The sequence below is a fragment of the Notolepis coatsorum genome (assembly GCF_963971535.1).
Source record: "Notolepis coatsorum genome assembly, chromosome: 12".
Classification (NCBI taxonomy): domain Eukaryota; kingdom Metazoa; phylum Chordata; class Actinopteri; order Aulopiformes; family Paralepididae; genus Notolepis; species Notolepis coatsorum.
Genome location: NC_140176.1, coordinates 28625274 through 28641509, shown reverse-complemented (window position 1 = coordinate 28641509; position 16236 = coordinate 28625274). Strand labels below are relative to the sequence as shown.

At 42.8% G+C, this 16236-nt stretch overlaps 1 protein-coding gene across 1 annotated transcript in view; it reads right to left on the bottom strand.

Moving 5' to 3' along the window:
- Window positions 1-1124: 1124 nt before the first annotated feature.
- Window positions 1125-16236, bottom strand: part of nrap (nebulin-related anchoring protein) — a gene marked incomplete at both ends in the record, with an annotated part of 82600 nt that continues 67488 nt past the window's right edge. Inside the window, 11 exons of the mRNA XM_084325788.1 lie at window positions 1125-1448; window positions 4076-4231; window positions 5424-5735; window positions 7570-7677; window positions 8283-8384; window positions 10688-10786; window positions 11140-11244; window positions 12208-12519; window positions 12704-12811; window positions 14371-14475; window positions 14915-15013. Of these exons, the coding sequence (XP_084181914.1) occupies window positions 1125-1448; window positions 4076-4231; window positions 5424-5735; window positions 7570-7677; window positions 8283-8384; window positions 10688-10786; window positions 11140-11244; window positions 12208-12519; window positions 12704-12811; window positions 14371-14475; window positions 14915-15013 (1830 nt within the window). The remainder of the gene's footprint in view (window positions 1449-4075; window positions 4232-5423; window positions 5736-7569; window positions 7678-8282; window positions 8385-10687; window positions 10787-11139; window positions 11245-12207; window positions 12520-12703; window positions 12812-14370; window positions 14476-14914; window positions 15014-16236) is intronic.

Here is a 16236-nt window from a genome sequence, read left to right as displayed (position 1 = left end):
GATTAATCGACTAATCGATAAAATAATCAACAGATTAATTGATAACAAAATAATTGTTAGTGACAGCCCTAAACATAACATACATATATGTACCTTTTTGTCCTGTGGTGGATTAGTATTATTTACATCTTCTGACGAGTTCCAACTAAAGACGGAACAGTAACCGCTCAGATCTCGTCAATTCAAATGTAGCTCATACAAAAGGAGGGAAAAAAACCCAGAACAGTTTGCTTTGCTTTGAGAAAACACTGTTTATTGTTCAATAATAATAAAACCACGCATTTACTCCCAGTCCAGCTCTGAGTTGTTGTCTTTATTACATTCTCACAAAGCTGAACCTGCCAGACAGACACACCATCATATAGTTGAAACATCTGTATAATTCTCAGTGAGCCAAGCTCCAGTCACACACCAGTCCTCTTGACACCAGCTGTGCTACATGTTGCATCTTTGCAACAAAGTGTGTCAACAAGGAAACGTCTGTCCACACGTTGTTAACTTGAACCTGCAGAGTGTGTTCATTTATAAAGATAGAAAACACAATGATTAAATAAGTCCTTTGTTTTTTTTGCAGTGAAAACAAACACCTTCCTTCACCTACTTCCTAATAAAGCAAAACGCAAACCTCAATACACACTATACTTTTTCTTTTCATCTATGTATACCTTCTCATCTATGTATACCTTTTCATCTATGTATACCTTTTCATCTATGTATACCTTCTCATCTATGTATATACCTTCTCATCTATGTATACCTTTTCCACAAACGTACCAATACTCTCCTGATTCAACTTAACGCGTAATTCCCTTAACAAACACACTTTTCTGTTTTGCTTCATCTTTTACAGTCGACAGATTCAGATTCCAGTTTACTTCACAGAAATAAATCCTCCTAAATTTGTATTTGTACCCCCATTTTAGATTCTTCCAAGTTACTCGTTGCTGTTCGACAGTAACCGCCCAGTGGCAGAGCGGTGTCGCTTCATCTGAACTATTGGTGGAGTAAACCGTAAAGTGAAACCCGAACCCAACCTTCTCGAAAGCTCCAGTGGTAAATAAACACTAAATAAATCACACAAGACACCCCCCTCTCTATCTATCTCTATCTCTCTCTCTCTCTACTTATGCGTCTTCTATCGCCGGGACCTCGCTGGGAAAGGAGGACATCTTGACTTCATTCCCCACGGCGGCGGACGAGGACGAGGACGAGATGGTCTTCTGGGAGGAGGAGGAGCTGGTCTTCTTCTCCATGGACCTGAAGGAGGTGGTGGTGGAGGTGGTGGAGGAGGTGGAGGACTTCTTCTGGACCGTCTGGATGTTCTTCTTCCTCTTGACGTGGAGGATCTCCATGGCGTCCAGGTTGACTCCCGGCTGGACCTCCACGGTGGTCTCCACCTGCTCCTGCTGCTCCTGCTGCTCCTGCTCCATCCTCTGCTGTTGGAGGACCTGGGTTTAAAGAGTGTTTAAACTACATGTGAGCCTGGGTTTAAAGAGTGTTTAAACTAGATGTGAGCCTGGGTTTAAAGAGTGTTTAAACTAGATGTGAGCCTGGGTTTAAAGAGTGTTTAAACTACATGTGAGCCTGGGTTTAAAGAGTGTTTAAACTACATGTGAGCCTGGGTTTAAAGAGTGTTTAAACTACATGTGAGCCTGGGTTTAAAGAGTGTTTAAACTAGATGTGAGCCTGGGTTTAAAGAGTGTTTAAACTACATGTGAGCCTGGGTTTAAAGAGTGTTTAAACTACATGTGAGCCTGGGTTTAAAGAGTGTTTAAACTACATGTGAGCCTGGGTTTAAAGAGTGTTTAAACTACATGTGAGCCTGGGTTTAAAGAGTGTTTAAACTAGATGTGAGCCTGGGTTTAAAGAGTGTTTAAACTAGATGTGAGCCTGGGTTTAAAGAGTGTTTAAACTACATGTGAGCCTGGGTTTAAAGAGTGTTTAAACTACATGTGAGCCTGGGTTTAAAGAGTGTTTAAACTACATGTGAGCCTGGGTTTAAAGAGTGTTTAAACTAGATGTGAGCCTGGGTTTAAAGAGTGTTTAAACTACATGTGAGTCTGGGTTTAAAGAGTGTTTAAACTACATGTGAGCCTGGGTTTAAAGAGTGTTTAAACTAGATGTGAGCCTGGGTTTAAAGAGTGTTTAAACTACATGTGAGCCTGGGTTTAAAGAGTGTTTAAACTACATGTGAGCCTGGGTTTAAAGAGTGTTTAAACTAGATGTGAGCCTGGGTTTAAAGAGTGTTTAAACTAGATGTGAGCCTGGGTTTAAAGAGTGTTTAAACTACATGTGAGCCTGGGTTTAAAGAGTGTTTAAACTACATGTGAGCCTGGGTTTAAAGAGTGTTTAAACTACATGTGAGCCTGGGTTTAAAGAGTGTTTAAACTACATGTGAGCCTGGGTTTAAAGAGTGTTTAAACTACATGTGAGCCTGGGTTTAAAGAGTGTTTAAACTACATGTGAGCCTGGGTTTAAAGAGTGTTTAAACTACATGTGAGCCTGGGTTTAAAGAGTGTTTAAACTACATGTGAGCCTGGGTTTAAAGAGTGTTTAAACTACATGTGAGCCTGGGTTTAAAGAATGTTTAAACTACATGTGAGCCTGGGTTTAAAGAGTGTTTAAACTAGATGTGAGCCTGGGTTTAAAGATCCAACTTTTCTTTTGTTTTGAGGGGGGGGGGGGGGGGGGAGTTTTCTTTGCCCTATAAGAGGGGATTTTTATTAAAAAAAATGTAACCTACTTTCTATAGAAGCAGCTGGGAGGTGCGCTGTTTTAAGTGAGCGTGGATTATTGAATTGATTGATTGATTGATTGCTAATTTTATTACTGTCCGCCTTGTTTCCAACTGGTTAAGTTTAGGCACTCTTTCGAAGTCGCTCTCTTTCGAAGTTGGTTAAGGTTAGAGTTTGGAATCAGGGCTGGTGGTCTATCGCCCTGCTCTAAAAACAAACTCTAACCTTAACCAACTTCGAAAGAGAGCGACTTCGAAAGAGTGCCTAAACTTACCCAGTTGGAAACAAGGCGGACAGTAATAAAATTAGCAATCAATCAATTCAATAATCCACACTCACTTAAAACAACGCACCTCCCAGCTGCTTCTATAGAAAGTAGGTAAAAAAATTTGCAATCAATCAATCAATTTGCGTGATTTTTATTTTGTTCCACAATGACTCATGACCCATCAATTACATCATCCAACATTGTTTAAGAAACGAACACATTCGCCGTGACAGAATCGTTTTTCATTAGTCTTTATGACCCTATGACCATATCCTTTCGTAACGTTTACTGTCCGCCATCTTGCTTTCACTTCTAAAAACTCGCATGGCTGAGTGATAGTAATGCGGTTGTGGGTGGGTCCTGGGACAAAGAGTGTGGGGTTATTACAAATACCCACGTGTAACTTGACTGTTTCAGCCAATCAGAATCGATAAATTTGCATGCCGTTGTATAAATCAGTGATAATCAAGCTGTAAACAAAGAGGCCTATTAAGATATTAGATCCTGATATGAAAAACGATGTGATGTAATGTTCTGTGCCATGACTCTGTCTCTTTTGCTGCTGTCTATTTTATACTTATTTTATGTCTGCACTTTTTTGTAAATTCTGTGCTCATTTTATGCCAATTTTGTGCTCATCTTATGCCAATTTTGTGCACATTTTATTTATTTTTATTTTCATTGTTTCATTGTTGTGTAACATGGCATCTCTTTTCTAGAGTCTTCTTTCTCTGCTTCATGTGAAGTAAAATCTACTCTAAGTGAAACTGAAACTTAAAAAGCGTACACCGGTAGGGGGTGGGGGCAGTAGGCAATTAATTTACTCAAGATTCCTGAACACAGAATGACACCGTTATCACTGACTACCGCGGCAAGAACTAAGTATAACCTAATACAAATAATTATATTTAATAATAATTATTATAATTATTAGAAATATATATTAATCATTATAAATATTTGTTTCCTGTTGTACCAAACTCATACCGAACCATGATCCCAAAACCGAGGTATGTACCGAACTGTGGCTTCTGTGTACCGTTACACCCATAGTTGGTACTGATGTTCTCACCATGAGCATGTGTTGGTACTGAGCGATGGCCTCGTCTGTGGTCACCCCCTCTGCCAGGCCGAGCTCTGCGGCGCGCCGGGCCAGTTCTGCCTTGTGGGAACCAGGAGGAGTCCAGCCAGTTCCCCTCAGCCAGTTCAGGTCCGACTTGTAGTTCACCTGCAACCACAGTCCCAATGAATAAATGAGGGCGGAGCCACATTTTCAATAGTGTGGCGATTACAACAGGCAGAAAGCAATAAGAAGAACAAAGAAATAACAAAAAAAAGATAACAATAAGAAAGAAATATTAGCATTGGTTAAAACAATTACATAAGAAAATGTTGAGAGGTAAAAGTACATTTTAAAAATGTTTAAAAAAGTTTATAGCTTTGTAGTTTATTCCACAAGTTCAGAGCACACAATCTAAAAGCAGTCTTTGAGAGGTCAGAATTGACCTGAGGAACATGTAGTGTAATCCAGTCCTGAGAGCAGGTTTGATAAGCTCCTACATTGAGGAACATGTAGTGTAATCCAGTCCTGAGAGCAGGTTTGATAAGCTCCTACATTGAGGAACATGTAGTGTAATCCAGTCCTGAGAGCAGGTTTGATAAGCTCCTACATTGAGGAACATGTAGTGTAATCCAGTCCTGAGAGCAGGTTTGATAAGCTCCTACATTGAGGAACATGTAGTGTAATGCAGTCCTGAGAGCAGGTTTGATAAACTCAACAAAACAAGGTTATGTGTACATGCATACAAGTAAATAAAATACAAAATTACAGTAGCAATAGTATACAGGGCAAATTACAATAAATAAGAGAGAGAGAAGGAAAGAGAGAGAGAAAAAGAGAAAGGGAGAGTGAGAACCAGAGTGAGAGAGAGAATAAAAGGGGAGATGCACAGATAATGTTTACATTTAGAATGCCGTATTGAATGCATCCAGTGAAATTAACACATCAATTCATACTTTTATTGTCAAAAGTATGCATAATGTTGTGTTAATTCCACGACAAGAGATAAGCAATGTAAGTCACCTGAAATGATTTAGTTTTTTTGGGGGGGGGAACCCCACATATATCGGTATCGGTTGATATCGGTATAGAAAATTAAGAGTTGGACAATATCGGTATATCGGATATCGGTAAAAAAGCCAATATCGAACATCCCTAATTGAAACCATTAAGTTGCATTTAAAATGTGCTTAAATATATTTAAATTATACTTTTGATGTATTTTTGGTTACACACACTCGCGCGTGCACACACGCATACCCACGCACACACACACAAACACACGCATACCAAACACACACACACACACGCATACAAACAGCTTGCAAAGAGATACAACAGCTGGCGGGCAGACACTCACATCACTCTGCAGCTTGTAAGCCTGCTTGGCATGCTTCAGGTGGAGCTGTTCGTTGTCACAGGTGTAGCTGTGCAGCTTCTGCCGGTAGGTCAGGTCACTGGCCTGGGCCTGGCTCTTCTTGGCCTGCAGGAACTCGGGCTGGTCGGCGTGTATCTTGAAGTGGGAGCGCTCCTCCTTGGACTGGCGCTTGTACTCCAGGTTGCTCTGGAGCTTGTTGGCTGCCAAAGCTTGCACCATCTTGGGGTCGTCCTCCACGCAAAGCAGGCCCACCTGCTGGCCCTTCTCCCTCAGGTGAGAGTCCTTGTAGCGTAGCTGGAGGGAGGCAGCGAGACAGACCAGGTGGTGTACATACATACGTCAGTCTGGGGAGGGTGTAGACTACCACATGTCTCCTCTGTCGGTCTGGGGAGGGTGTAGACTACCACATGTCTCCTCTGTCAGTCTGGGGAGGGTATAGACTACCACATGTCTCCTCTGTTGGTCTGGAGAGGATGTAGACTACCACATGTCTCCTCTGTCAGTCTGGGGAGGGTGTAGACTACCATATGTCTTCTCTGTCAGTCTGGGGAGGGTGTAGACTACCACATGTCTCCTCTGTCAGTCTGGGGAGGGTGTAGACTACCACATGTCTCCTCTGTTGGTCTGGAGAGGATGTAGACTACCACATGTCTCCTCTGTCAGTCTGGGGAGGGTGTGTAGACTATCACATACCTCCTCTGTCGGTCTGGGGAGGGTGTAAACTACCACATGTCTCCTCTGTTGGTCTGGGGAGGGTGTAGACTACCACATACTGCTCTACTGTTGGTCTGGGGAGGGTGTAGACAACAACATGTCTTCTCTGTCTGTCTGGGGAGGGTGTAGACTACCACATGTCTCCTCTGTCGGTCTGGGGAGGGTGTGTAGACTACCACATGTCTCCTCTGTTGGTCTGAGGAGGGTGTAGACTACCACATGTCTCCTCTGTTGGTCTGGGGAGGGTGTAGACTACCACATGTCTCCTCTGTTGGTCTGGGGAGGGTGTAAACTACCACATGTCTCCTCTGTCGGTCTGGGGAGGGTGTGTAGACTACTACATGTCTCCTCTGTCGGTCTGGGGAGGGTGTAAACTACCACATGTCTCCTCTGTCGGTCTGGGGAGGGTGTACACTATACCACAATGTCTCCTCCGATACATGTGGAGTACCACTTCTTTTCACCTGACCGCTATGAGTTTCATTGGGAGAGTGCAGCACACGCAGAGGTTCACACTATCTCCCCCAGATCCCCTCCCTGCTGAACAGGCGCCCGACCGACCAGTAGGAGTCGCTGTTGCAACGACCAGGACGCGTCTATTCTTTTACCAACGGATTTCCAGTTCCGCGTTCGCGTTCTGCGATCTGATTGGCCACTGACGTACGCTAGTTTTGCCCCCCGGTAAGTTCCCCACGCCAGTTCTGATTGATTGATTGATTGATTGATTAAACATTTTATTAACAGATTGCAGAATGGGTACAGTACAGTACAGCTCAATACATACATACTGTTAGTAGAGTTGGGCGTAACTGGCATAGGGAACTTACCGGGGGGCAGAAGTAGCGTACGTCAGTGGCCAATCAGATCGCAGAACGCGAACGCAGAACTGGAAATCCGTTGGTAAAAGAATAGACGCGACCAGGACTCATACCCCACCAGCTTCCCAACGGGAACACTGACAATATTGTGTTCGTAAGGACGACTGACCAAGCCGGAGGTACCGCTGACAGCGGGATTTGAACCACAGGTCTCTGGTGGTAGGCGAGTGCTTGGACCTCTACACTACCCAGCTGCCCCCTTTCTACCATCTTTAAGGGTTCAGTAGCATAAACGCAGGGCCGTCATGCCCGCTAGACAGAGCAGACACTGTGCTTAGGGCCCCATCTTCCTTAATAATCACACAATCACAATACATTTTCTTATTTCTCAGTATCACTGCCAAATTAGTAGTGGAAATATCAAATCAAGGCCCTCTTAGTTTTTTATTTGGTCGTAGGGAGGTCAATCAGCCAATCAGAGGGCCTCTCAGAACATCAAACAGCATCTCATCAACCCCTCTGATGAGGAGATCCGATTGAATGTAAAATAGAAGGGGCCCCCAAAAAGTCGACTGATGGCTCTGCGTGAAACTCACATCACTGGCGATGTCTCTGGACGCCTTGGCGGTCTGGAAGGGAATGGCGTCCAACCTCAGGTCGTAGCCCGCTGACCTCATCTCGTCCCCGGACGCCTTGTACACTTTCTACACGAGGAGAGAGAGAGAACAGAATACCTCAGGGATACTAGTATCTTTTATACTATTTAAGATAACCAGCAGCCATCGGGCTCCACAACAGTGGGCAGGGACCACTGCCAGCAGCCGGAGAACTAACGGCGATAGAACGCAAGGAATGTCTGACCAATGAGTGTCTGACCCCCACCTAAACTGCACGGACTACAACACATAACGAATGGCGTATATCATGCCAGTTAGGATACCTTATGTATACTGCACCTGTGTATACTGTATACTTTACTTACTCATAGTATATATTTAGATTCTAGTGTTTATTGTAACAATATTTATTGTAATGTATAATATAACTGATAGGGCATACAGACCCTCATCTGCACCTTTGATATATTCAGAGTTAATTATATTGTTTACACTGCCTATTTTTACTTTTCTACTGTACTATAATTGTATTGCTTGTATTTATGTCTTCTACGATTACCCTGCTCATACCTGTACCTCCCCTCCCCCCTCTCCCATGCTGCTATGATGCCTGAATTTCCCCAAGGGGATCAATGAAGGAATATCTTATCTTATAAGTACTTTTTTAGTTTAATTTCTTCTCTCTGTCTTACGTTGCTGATCTGCTGGGCGTTGACCTTGGCTCTGAGGAAGTCTGGGTCGTCTGCGTGAAGTGTGTACTTATTCATGTCCATCTGTCCGGCTTTGTACAGCCTCTGTAAAAGAAAGACACCACTGTCGAACATAATTTCAACCGACCAATCAGAGAGCCCCTCGGAACATCAAACATCATGTCAAACATTGTTCCAAGCGAACGGCAAGATGTGGACAAGGCTGAACCCTCTGATGAGATCTGATGTAATACTGCACCTGATTGATTGATTGATTGATTGAAAACTTTATTAACAGATTGCAGAATGGGTACAGTACAGTACAGCTCAATACATACAATTGTTAAGGGGATGCAGACCAGAGAAAGACTTTCGTCTTGTTTACATCAGGGTCCCCCATTTTCAATTCATCGTAACATATATGACATACAGATAGACAGTACTGCTACATCTATACATTTATGACATACCAAATTTGCAAATACAGTACTGTTTGTGATACGAAAAGAGTCCAGAGAAAAAGTATATACATTTGACGTAGAAACTGTACATTGGAGGAGGTTGGGTAGGTGGGGCCACTGGGGGGGGGGTACTGTACATTGGAGGTGGTTGGGTGGGTGGGGGGCGGGAGGTTGGGTAGGAGTGGGGGGGGGGGTTGGGTAGGAGGGGTGGGTGGGGGACACTGTACAACTGTACAAGCAAAACTGTACATTGGAATATTGACAAGACCATACTTGGTAATTTTTACTGTACATTGGAGGGGGTTGTGTTAGGACATTTACAGGGGCCAGTTTAGAATTGCAGTCTCCCGTAGGTGTTTTTTGAGAGTGTTTTTGAAAGTGGGTAGTGATTCACATTCCTTTACAGCTTTGGATAGGGCGTTCCACATTGATGTGGCATAATTGCGAAACGTGTTTAGTCCCTTGTTTGAGCCGAATCTGGGTTTAACATGATTTGTGGAGCTCCCTCTGGTGTTGTGATCGTGGTATTCACTGACCTTTGGGAAGTATTTTGACATGTACATGGGTACCTTGGTCGTGTAGTGTATCTTGTAGACCAGGCCCATTGCAAGTTGCTGTACTCTGTCGTCTACTCTAAGCCATCCTAGGTTGTCAAAGTGGGCAGGAGTGAGGTGGGTTCTAGGAGTAAGGTCAAGCAGTAGTCTGACCAGTTTGTTTTGAGATGTTTGTAATTTTGTTTTTAGCGCCTTTGAGGTGCTTTGGTACCATGAGGTGCATGCATAGTCGTAGTACCCTTGAATGAGCGCTCCTGCCAGAGTCTTCAGGGTATTCTTGTTTACCAGTGAGGAGATCCGGTACAAGAATCGAGTTCGTTGGTTGACTTTTTTATTACATTGGATGCCATTTTGTCACAGGAAAGATTTGCCTCTAGGATGGAACCCAGGTAGGTAATATCTTCTTTCCTTGTGACAATATTGTCACCCACTGTAACTGTGAAGCCGTCGGTCTTGCTGAGTTTGTTATTTGAACCGAAGAGAATGGACTCTGTTTTGCCCATGTGTAATGATAGTTTGTTATCAGCGAGCCATATGCAGATTTTGCCTAGTTCTGAGCTGAGGGTTTTTTCAACCTCTGTATATTGTATACTTTACTTACTCTTATTACATGGCGTTTTAACATTCGCCGAAATGCTTGCTTGTGATTGGTCAATAGCGCTCGTCAGAGGTCCGTTATTACTCGATAACGGACCTCTGCCGAGCAATAATGACCGCTGTTCGCAGCTGTTCGCAATCAAGCCCACTGACACACACTGCAGCAGTGCAATCAGTCCACACACCTGCCGGCTGCCGGCGATAATAATAACTTTATTTGGGCTGACAGCGGACGGAGCCACAGAACAACTGCGTCTGCATTTGATCTCGTCTTGTCGATGGTGTAAAATGAATTAGGTATATTGTTAGTAAGTTAGCCATGTAATAAGCGGGATAATGTATAGCTATACTCAGTCATTGTCGCAAAATAATTGACCTTCACTGCGTTTAGAACACCTCGGCGAGGCGCCTCTGTATTCTAAACTCTGTGTGGGTCAAAATTATTTTGCGACAATGACCTCGTAGCTATACATTATCCCTTACATAGTATATATTCAGTATATATATAATATAACTGATCGGGCATACAGACCCTCATCTGCACCTTTGATTACACTGCCTACTTAATTATATTGTTTACACTGCTTATTTTAACTCTTTCTACTGTACTATAATTTTATTGCCTATATCTACTATTACCCTGCCCATACCTGTACCCCCTCTCCCCCAAGCTGCTATGATGCCTGAATTTCCCCAATGGGATCAATAAAGGAATATCTTATCTTATCTTATCTTAAGGCCAAATATTTTTTGTCTAGGGCCCCAAAAGATCTAGGGCCGGCTCTAGGTACAGTACCTCACTGCAGTGTTGGTAGCTTGTCTTCGCGTGGATCATGTCGGGGGAATCTGCCACAGATGTGAACTTCAGGCTGTCAGGCAGCTGACGGTACTTCTTCTGCAGAAACAAGAGCACAGGCACAGGAACATGAACATTGTGGCTAACTATCTGGAGCGAGTATGAGGAACAGCATGGATTGTAGCTAACTATCTGGAGCTAGTATGAGGAACACCATGGATTGTAGCTAACTATCTGGAGCTAGTATGAGGAACAGCATGGATTGTGCTGAGAATGGACTCTACTGATCAACATCATTAAAGGTTGTAAGAAATAGTACTAGGGTTGCAAAATAACTATCCCTTTCATAATTATATTTCTGGACGTTTTGCTGTTTGTTGGGGTGACAGTCTTCAATTCTTAGTGTTTCTTTCGACCTGCTTGGAGCACCAGGTGAGTGGGTTTAGACTCACGTCACTGATAAGTGCACCAGCCTTCTTAGCCGACTCAATCTGAGGTGCTCCCACGCCATCCCAGGCCACGCCCCTCATGAAGCTCAGGTCAGCCTTGTACAGTTTCTACACAGGGGACAAATCAAATCATCTTGTCAACCAGAGTACAATTTCAGGAATTTACATTTAGTCATTTAGCTGAACGCTTTTATCCAAAGCGAAGTTCTGTACATCAAGTCAGCAGGAAGGGTACAACTCTTTCAGCAGAGTAACAATGTTCATCAAACAGTGTTGAGACATCGACCCCCACATAGTTTCTGGCTAAATTGGTCTACCGTCAGGGCTGTTATGTTAAGGAATGGACTATATTCCTAAGGCATGAACCCTCTTGGTATCACCGTCCTTTAAAGTCCCAGTTTGTATTCTCTATGGGTATGGGGTAAATATTGTATATTAAGTTAACCCACCGTTAATTAGAATAGCAGGGTCTGTTTTAATATAACTCAATTAATAATAAAAATACATTCTGTTAATCAGAATAGCAGGGTCTGTTTTACTCCTGTGTTTTACAAACATAGCAACCTTTTCACAGCAACAAAATACAGTAAATACAATTCAAAACAAGAAGATTAAAGGTGCTATAGTATAGATAATATTCAGCCACTAGATGTCCCACTAGAACACCAGCATGTCAGCATGTCTCAACTGTTTATCCAATCAGGTGCATTCCACGTGGTGAAATGGGAAGTAGGGAGGAGATACATGCACGCAACATTCTGTTCATACATAAACATAAATTTTGGACCTACCAAATATGTTTTTATGCAAACATTTATTCATTAATCAAACATTTCTTAGGGGGAAAAGCAAGACATGTCTGCACCTTTCTAAAAACTCTGTGGATGGAATTTTGTTTTTAGTCTACATAAAATGGTATCTATAACACCTTTAAACATATTCAACCGTTGTCTAGTGTTTGTCCTTGTATCAAGACCTCTCCATTCCTTTTTTGTCTTTATCATGGTGGGGGTGGGGACTTAAGGATTGGGCCTCTAAATGTCCGTCTCTCCCTCCGTCTCCTGTCCTCACCTCGCTCTGCAGGTCGTAGGCCTTCTTGGCCCAGGCCACCTTCATGTCGTCGGGCAGCACCGTGTACTGGTGGAGCTTTGTCTTGTAGTCCTGGTCGCTGGCCAGGGCCTGGGCGTTCTTGGCCGACACTAGGTGGATCATGTCGGCGTTCAGGCGGTACTTGCCGCTGGTGCTTAGCGCGTCCTTGTGGTACTCCTGGTTGCTGGCCAGACGGCCCGCCTGCCGGCAGTGCATGAGACGCGGGTCGTCCAGGATGCTCTTGGCCCCAATGTGCTTCCCCTTGTCCAACACGTGGTTGTGTTTGTACTGGTACTGGAGAGAGGGAGAAGGAAAAGAGAGGGGGTCAGTGAAGGTCTACATTTCTCTAGACTTTATTCCACGCTGACCGTCCTGGTCTACATCTCTCTAGACTTTATTCCACGCTGATCATCCTGGACTACAATTCTCTAGACTTTATTCCATGCTGAACGTGCCTGGTCATGGGGGTTGTACTCACATCGCTGGCGATGCCAGTAGAGGTCTTGGCAGCTTGGAAGGGGATGTCCTGCATGCAGAGCTTGTAGCCCTGGGCCCTCAGTGTGTGCCATGACTCTCTATATCTGCTCTGAAATTCAAAGCATCAGCACACATTATTATTAATACATTGTTATTATTATTTATACCATTAGTCTGGGTGAATACTCTTTTCTGATTGACTGGCAGGTGTGCATTAAAACCGTTGAATGCACACGTGGTTCGGCTGGAGATTAATCACTGTTCTAAATTAATCCGCTACCCAACATGTAACCATAGCAACATTAAAGACCACAGCTGTCAAAGCTTTACTCTTTATCACCTGTGGTGAAGCACAGCTGACTCATCAACTTGATAAACTAACGGCCGGGAAACGCTGAACGAAAAGCTGAACACAAGTTGGTTGCCTTTAATATTCACGCGGCCGGGAAGGAAAACACACCAATGACAAAGTGCAAAACGTTCACCAAAAATGTGCAAATGCTTTTTTCTTCTTCTTTTTTTGCAAATGACCATGAGAGAAATAATCAACTTGTGCGTTAAACGGTTTTAACAGCACTTGGGTTCAAGCTCCTGTCTGACTGAGGCTCACTGATGTTTACTCCACAGTGCAAACAAAGTAGATTTCAGTGAGCCAACTATCCAGAGTATGAGGGATGGATTGTGCTGAGAAAGAACATCTAAAATGATTAACATCATCACTGGTAAGTAAGTAAGTAAGGACTAGGGTTCCAAATATCAAAACTATCCCTTTAACCACAACATCATTTCTGGCTATATCACATGGACTATGAAAACAGCTATAAAACAGTTCTGCAATATGTGAAAGGTTTCTAACACACATATATATATATATATATATATATATATATATATATATATATATATATATATATATATATATATATATATATATATATATATATATATATATATATGTGTAAATTGTACCTAAATTGTACCTCATCCCATTCTGCTTTGCACTATATAGTATTATTGTATATTAGTATATTGCATAGTATATTGTATATTGTATGGTAACTCAGTTACTTCTATTCTGCATTGAACATTGTACATATGTATATACTGAACACTGTGTCTACGTACGTGACTTCTATTTTTTACATGCTATACTATTTTATTTCATACTTATCTTTTGTCTAGCACAGACTCTGGAGCGTAACAGAAAGAAGCATTTTGTATAAAAGTATTCTGTACTTCTGTATAACAACTATTAAAGAAACTTGAAACTTGAAAAAGGTGTTCATACTTCACTGTTCATACTTTTTGCACATTACTGCTCAATTGCACAGCTCTGCTAAATATTCCATCCTGTATTCCATCCTGTAAATATTCAACACTGTATTGTATATACTTGATCACATCATGCACAGTTGTACAGCCCTGGCCTATTCCTATTCTTATTTTATAATTCTATTATATTCTATTGTGCTACTATGTTAATTTAATTTATACCGGTATTCCATTTGATTTGATTCCACCTTTTTATTTTTTATTCTACCATAATTGTCTGTCTGTCAATGTCGCACCAAAAACGACCAAATCAAATTCCTTGCCAAGTGAAAACTACTTGGCAATAAAGACCTTTCTGATTCTGATTATTCTACATATAGGCCAGGTTTAACATACCTCGCTGAGGTTGGCTGCGTTGATCTTGGCCTGCAGGATCTCCGGGCGCTCGGCTGTCATGGTGTAGTGGTGTCTGTCGCTCTCCCCCTTCTCCTTGTAGAGACGCTGAGGAAGAGGAACACATGGTAGGTAAAGCTTTTCAAGAACAGGTGGGAGGGGGCGGGGCTTATCTTTAAACTGACACCTGTCTCATTTCTTGAAATTACAACATTATTAATTAATTTCATGGGCTCTATGCCTCACATTCACCCATTCACTCACACTCTCGCAAGGTGCCAACCTGCTTATCGGGAGCAGTTAGGGGTTAAGTGTCTTGCTCAAGGACACTTTGACACGCTGCCGGGAGGAGCTGTAATCGAACCGAGAACCTTCCGATTACCAGACGCCCGCTCTACCTCCCGAGCCACTGTTGCTGTTGTTGTCAACTAACACAACTCCCCTCAGGGTGAATAAAGTGACTATCTGATGTCATGAGGTGTTTAAGCGGTAGCGAGAGGCAACCCTGTTTAACCCTCAAAGAAATCTAAAAGTCTCATCATCTCACCTCGTTTGTGAGCTGTCCGCTGAGCTTGGCGTGGACCATGTCTGGAGAGTCGGCCACAGAGGTGTGCTTGAAGCTGTACGGCTGCTGACGGTATTTTTTCTGTCAGGAGAGGGAAAAGATCAGACTCAATAATAATAATAATAATAATAATAATAATGATACACTTTATTTGTATAGCACCTTTCATACAAGAATTGCAGCTCAAAGTGCTTCACAGCAGCAAAAAGACAGGCACAAAATTAGCACAAAGTGCAGACATAAAATCACATTGTTTTTCCACATCCTAGCATCCTTGTTTATGGTTTGATTCTATGGCAGTTTTAAAATATACAATAATAAAAAGAGTAAAATAGAATAGACAGAGTAAAATAGTGCAATAGTGCAGTGCAATAAAATAGTAGAATAGAATAGACAGAGTAAAATGATGTAATAGTGCAGTGCAATAAAATAGTTCTGAATGACAGAAATAACAGTTTAAAACCGTCTTTACCTTCCCTGTTTGATATCCACAGTTTAAAACCTGACAGTCAATCTCAAATAGATTTCCTTTTAAATTGATTAATGCACAAAGTCATTAGATGAAAGGTAAACAACATTGCTGGAGATGCCTGGCATCATGTGGTCTCCGATTAAACTTCTCAGGTGTATGATCTCCCACGTGAGAGTAGAATTTGGAGTGATGAATATTTTAAATGATGACGTCAACGGCCGATGATGTCAATGGCTCCAAAATTAAGATATATCCCTTTAATAGCAATTTAAGAATCGACCACTACATTATAACTATGAGGTGTGCAACTCCCAGTGTGATGTATGTCAAATGATTAAAAGTATCAAATTAAGGGCAGTCAGGTGGCGTAACGGAGATTGCGTTCGTCACCAAACCAAGGAGCGGCTAGATTCGCCTGTTCGAATCCAGCTCACAGCTCCGGGGTTGTCACCAGCTTGGCTGGCCGTTCACACTAATACAATTGGCAGTGTTAGAGGGTGGGAGAAGCTGGCGGGGTGGGTCCGGGTCGTTGTAAACAGCGACTCCTACAGTTCGGTCGGGGCGCCTGCTAAGCGCGGATAGGACTTGAGTGGGATAGTGTGATCCTTCCACACGCTACGCCCTCTCAATGAGTATCCGCGCTGCCAGGTGAAAAGAAGCGGTTGATTGGCTGGATGTGTGTCGGAGGAAGCACGTGATAGCCTCCACTCTCCCAGACCGACTGTGGGGGGTAAGTGCGCAGCGACCAGGAAGGGGATTGGGAATTGGCATAACGACTAACATTGGGATGGGAGAAAATCGGAGGAAAATGGAGGGGGAAAAAGATCAAAAA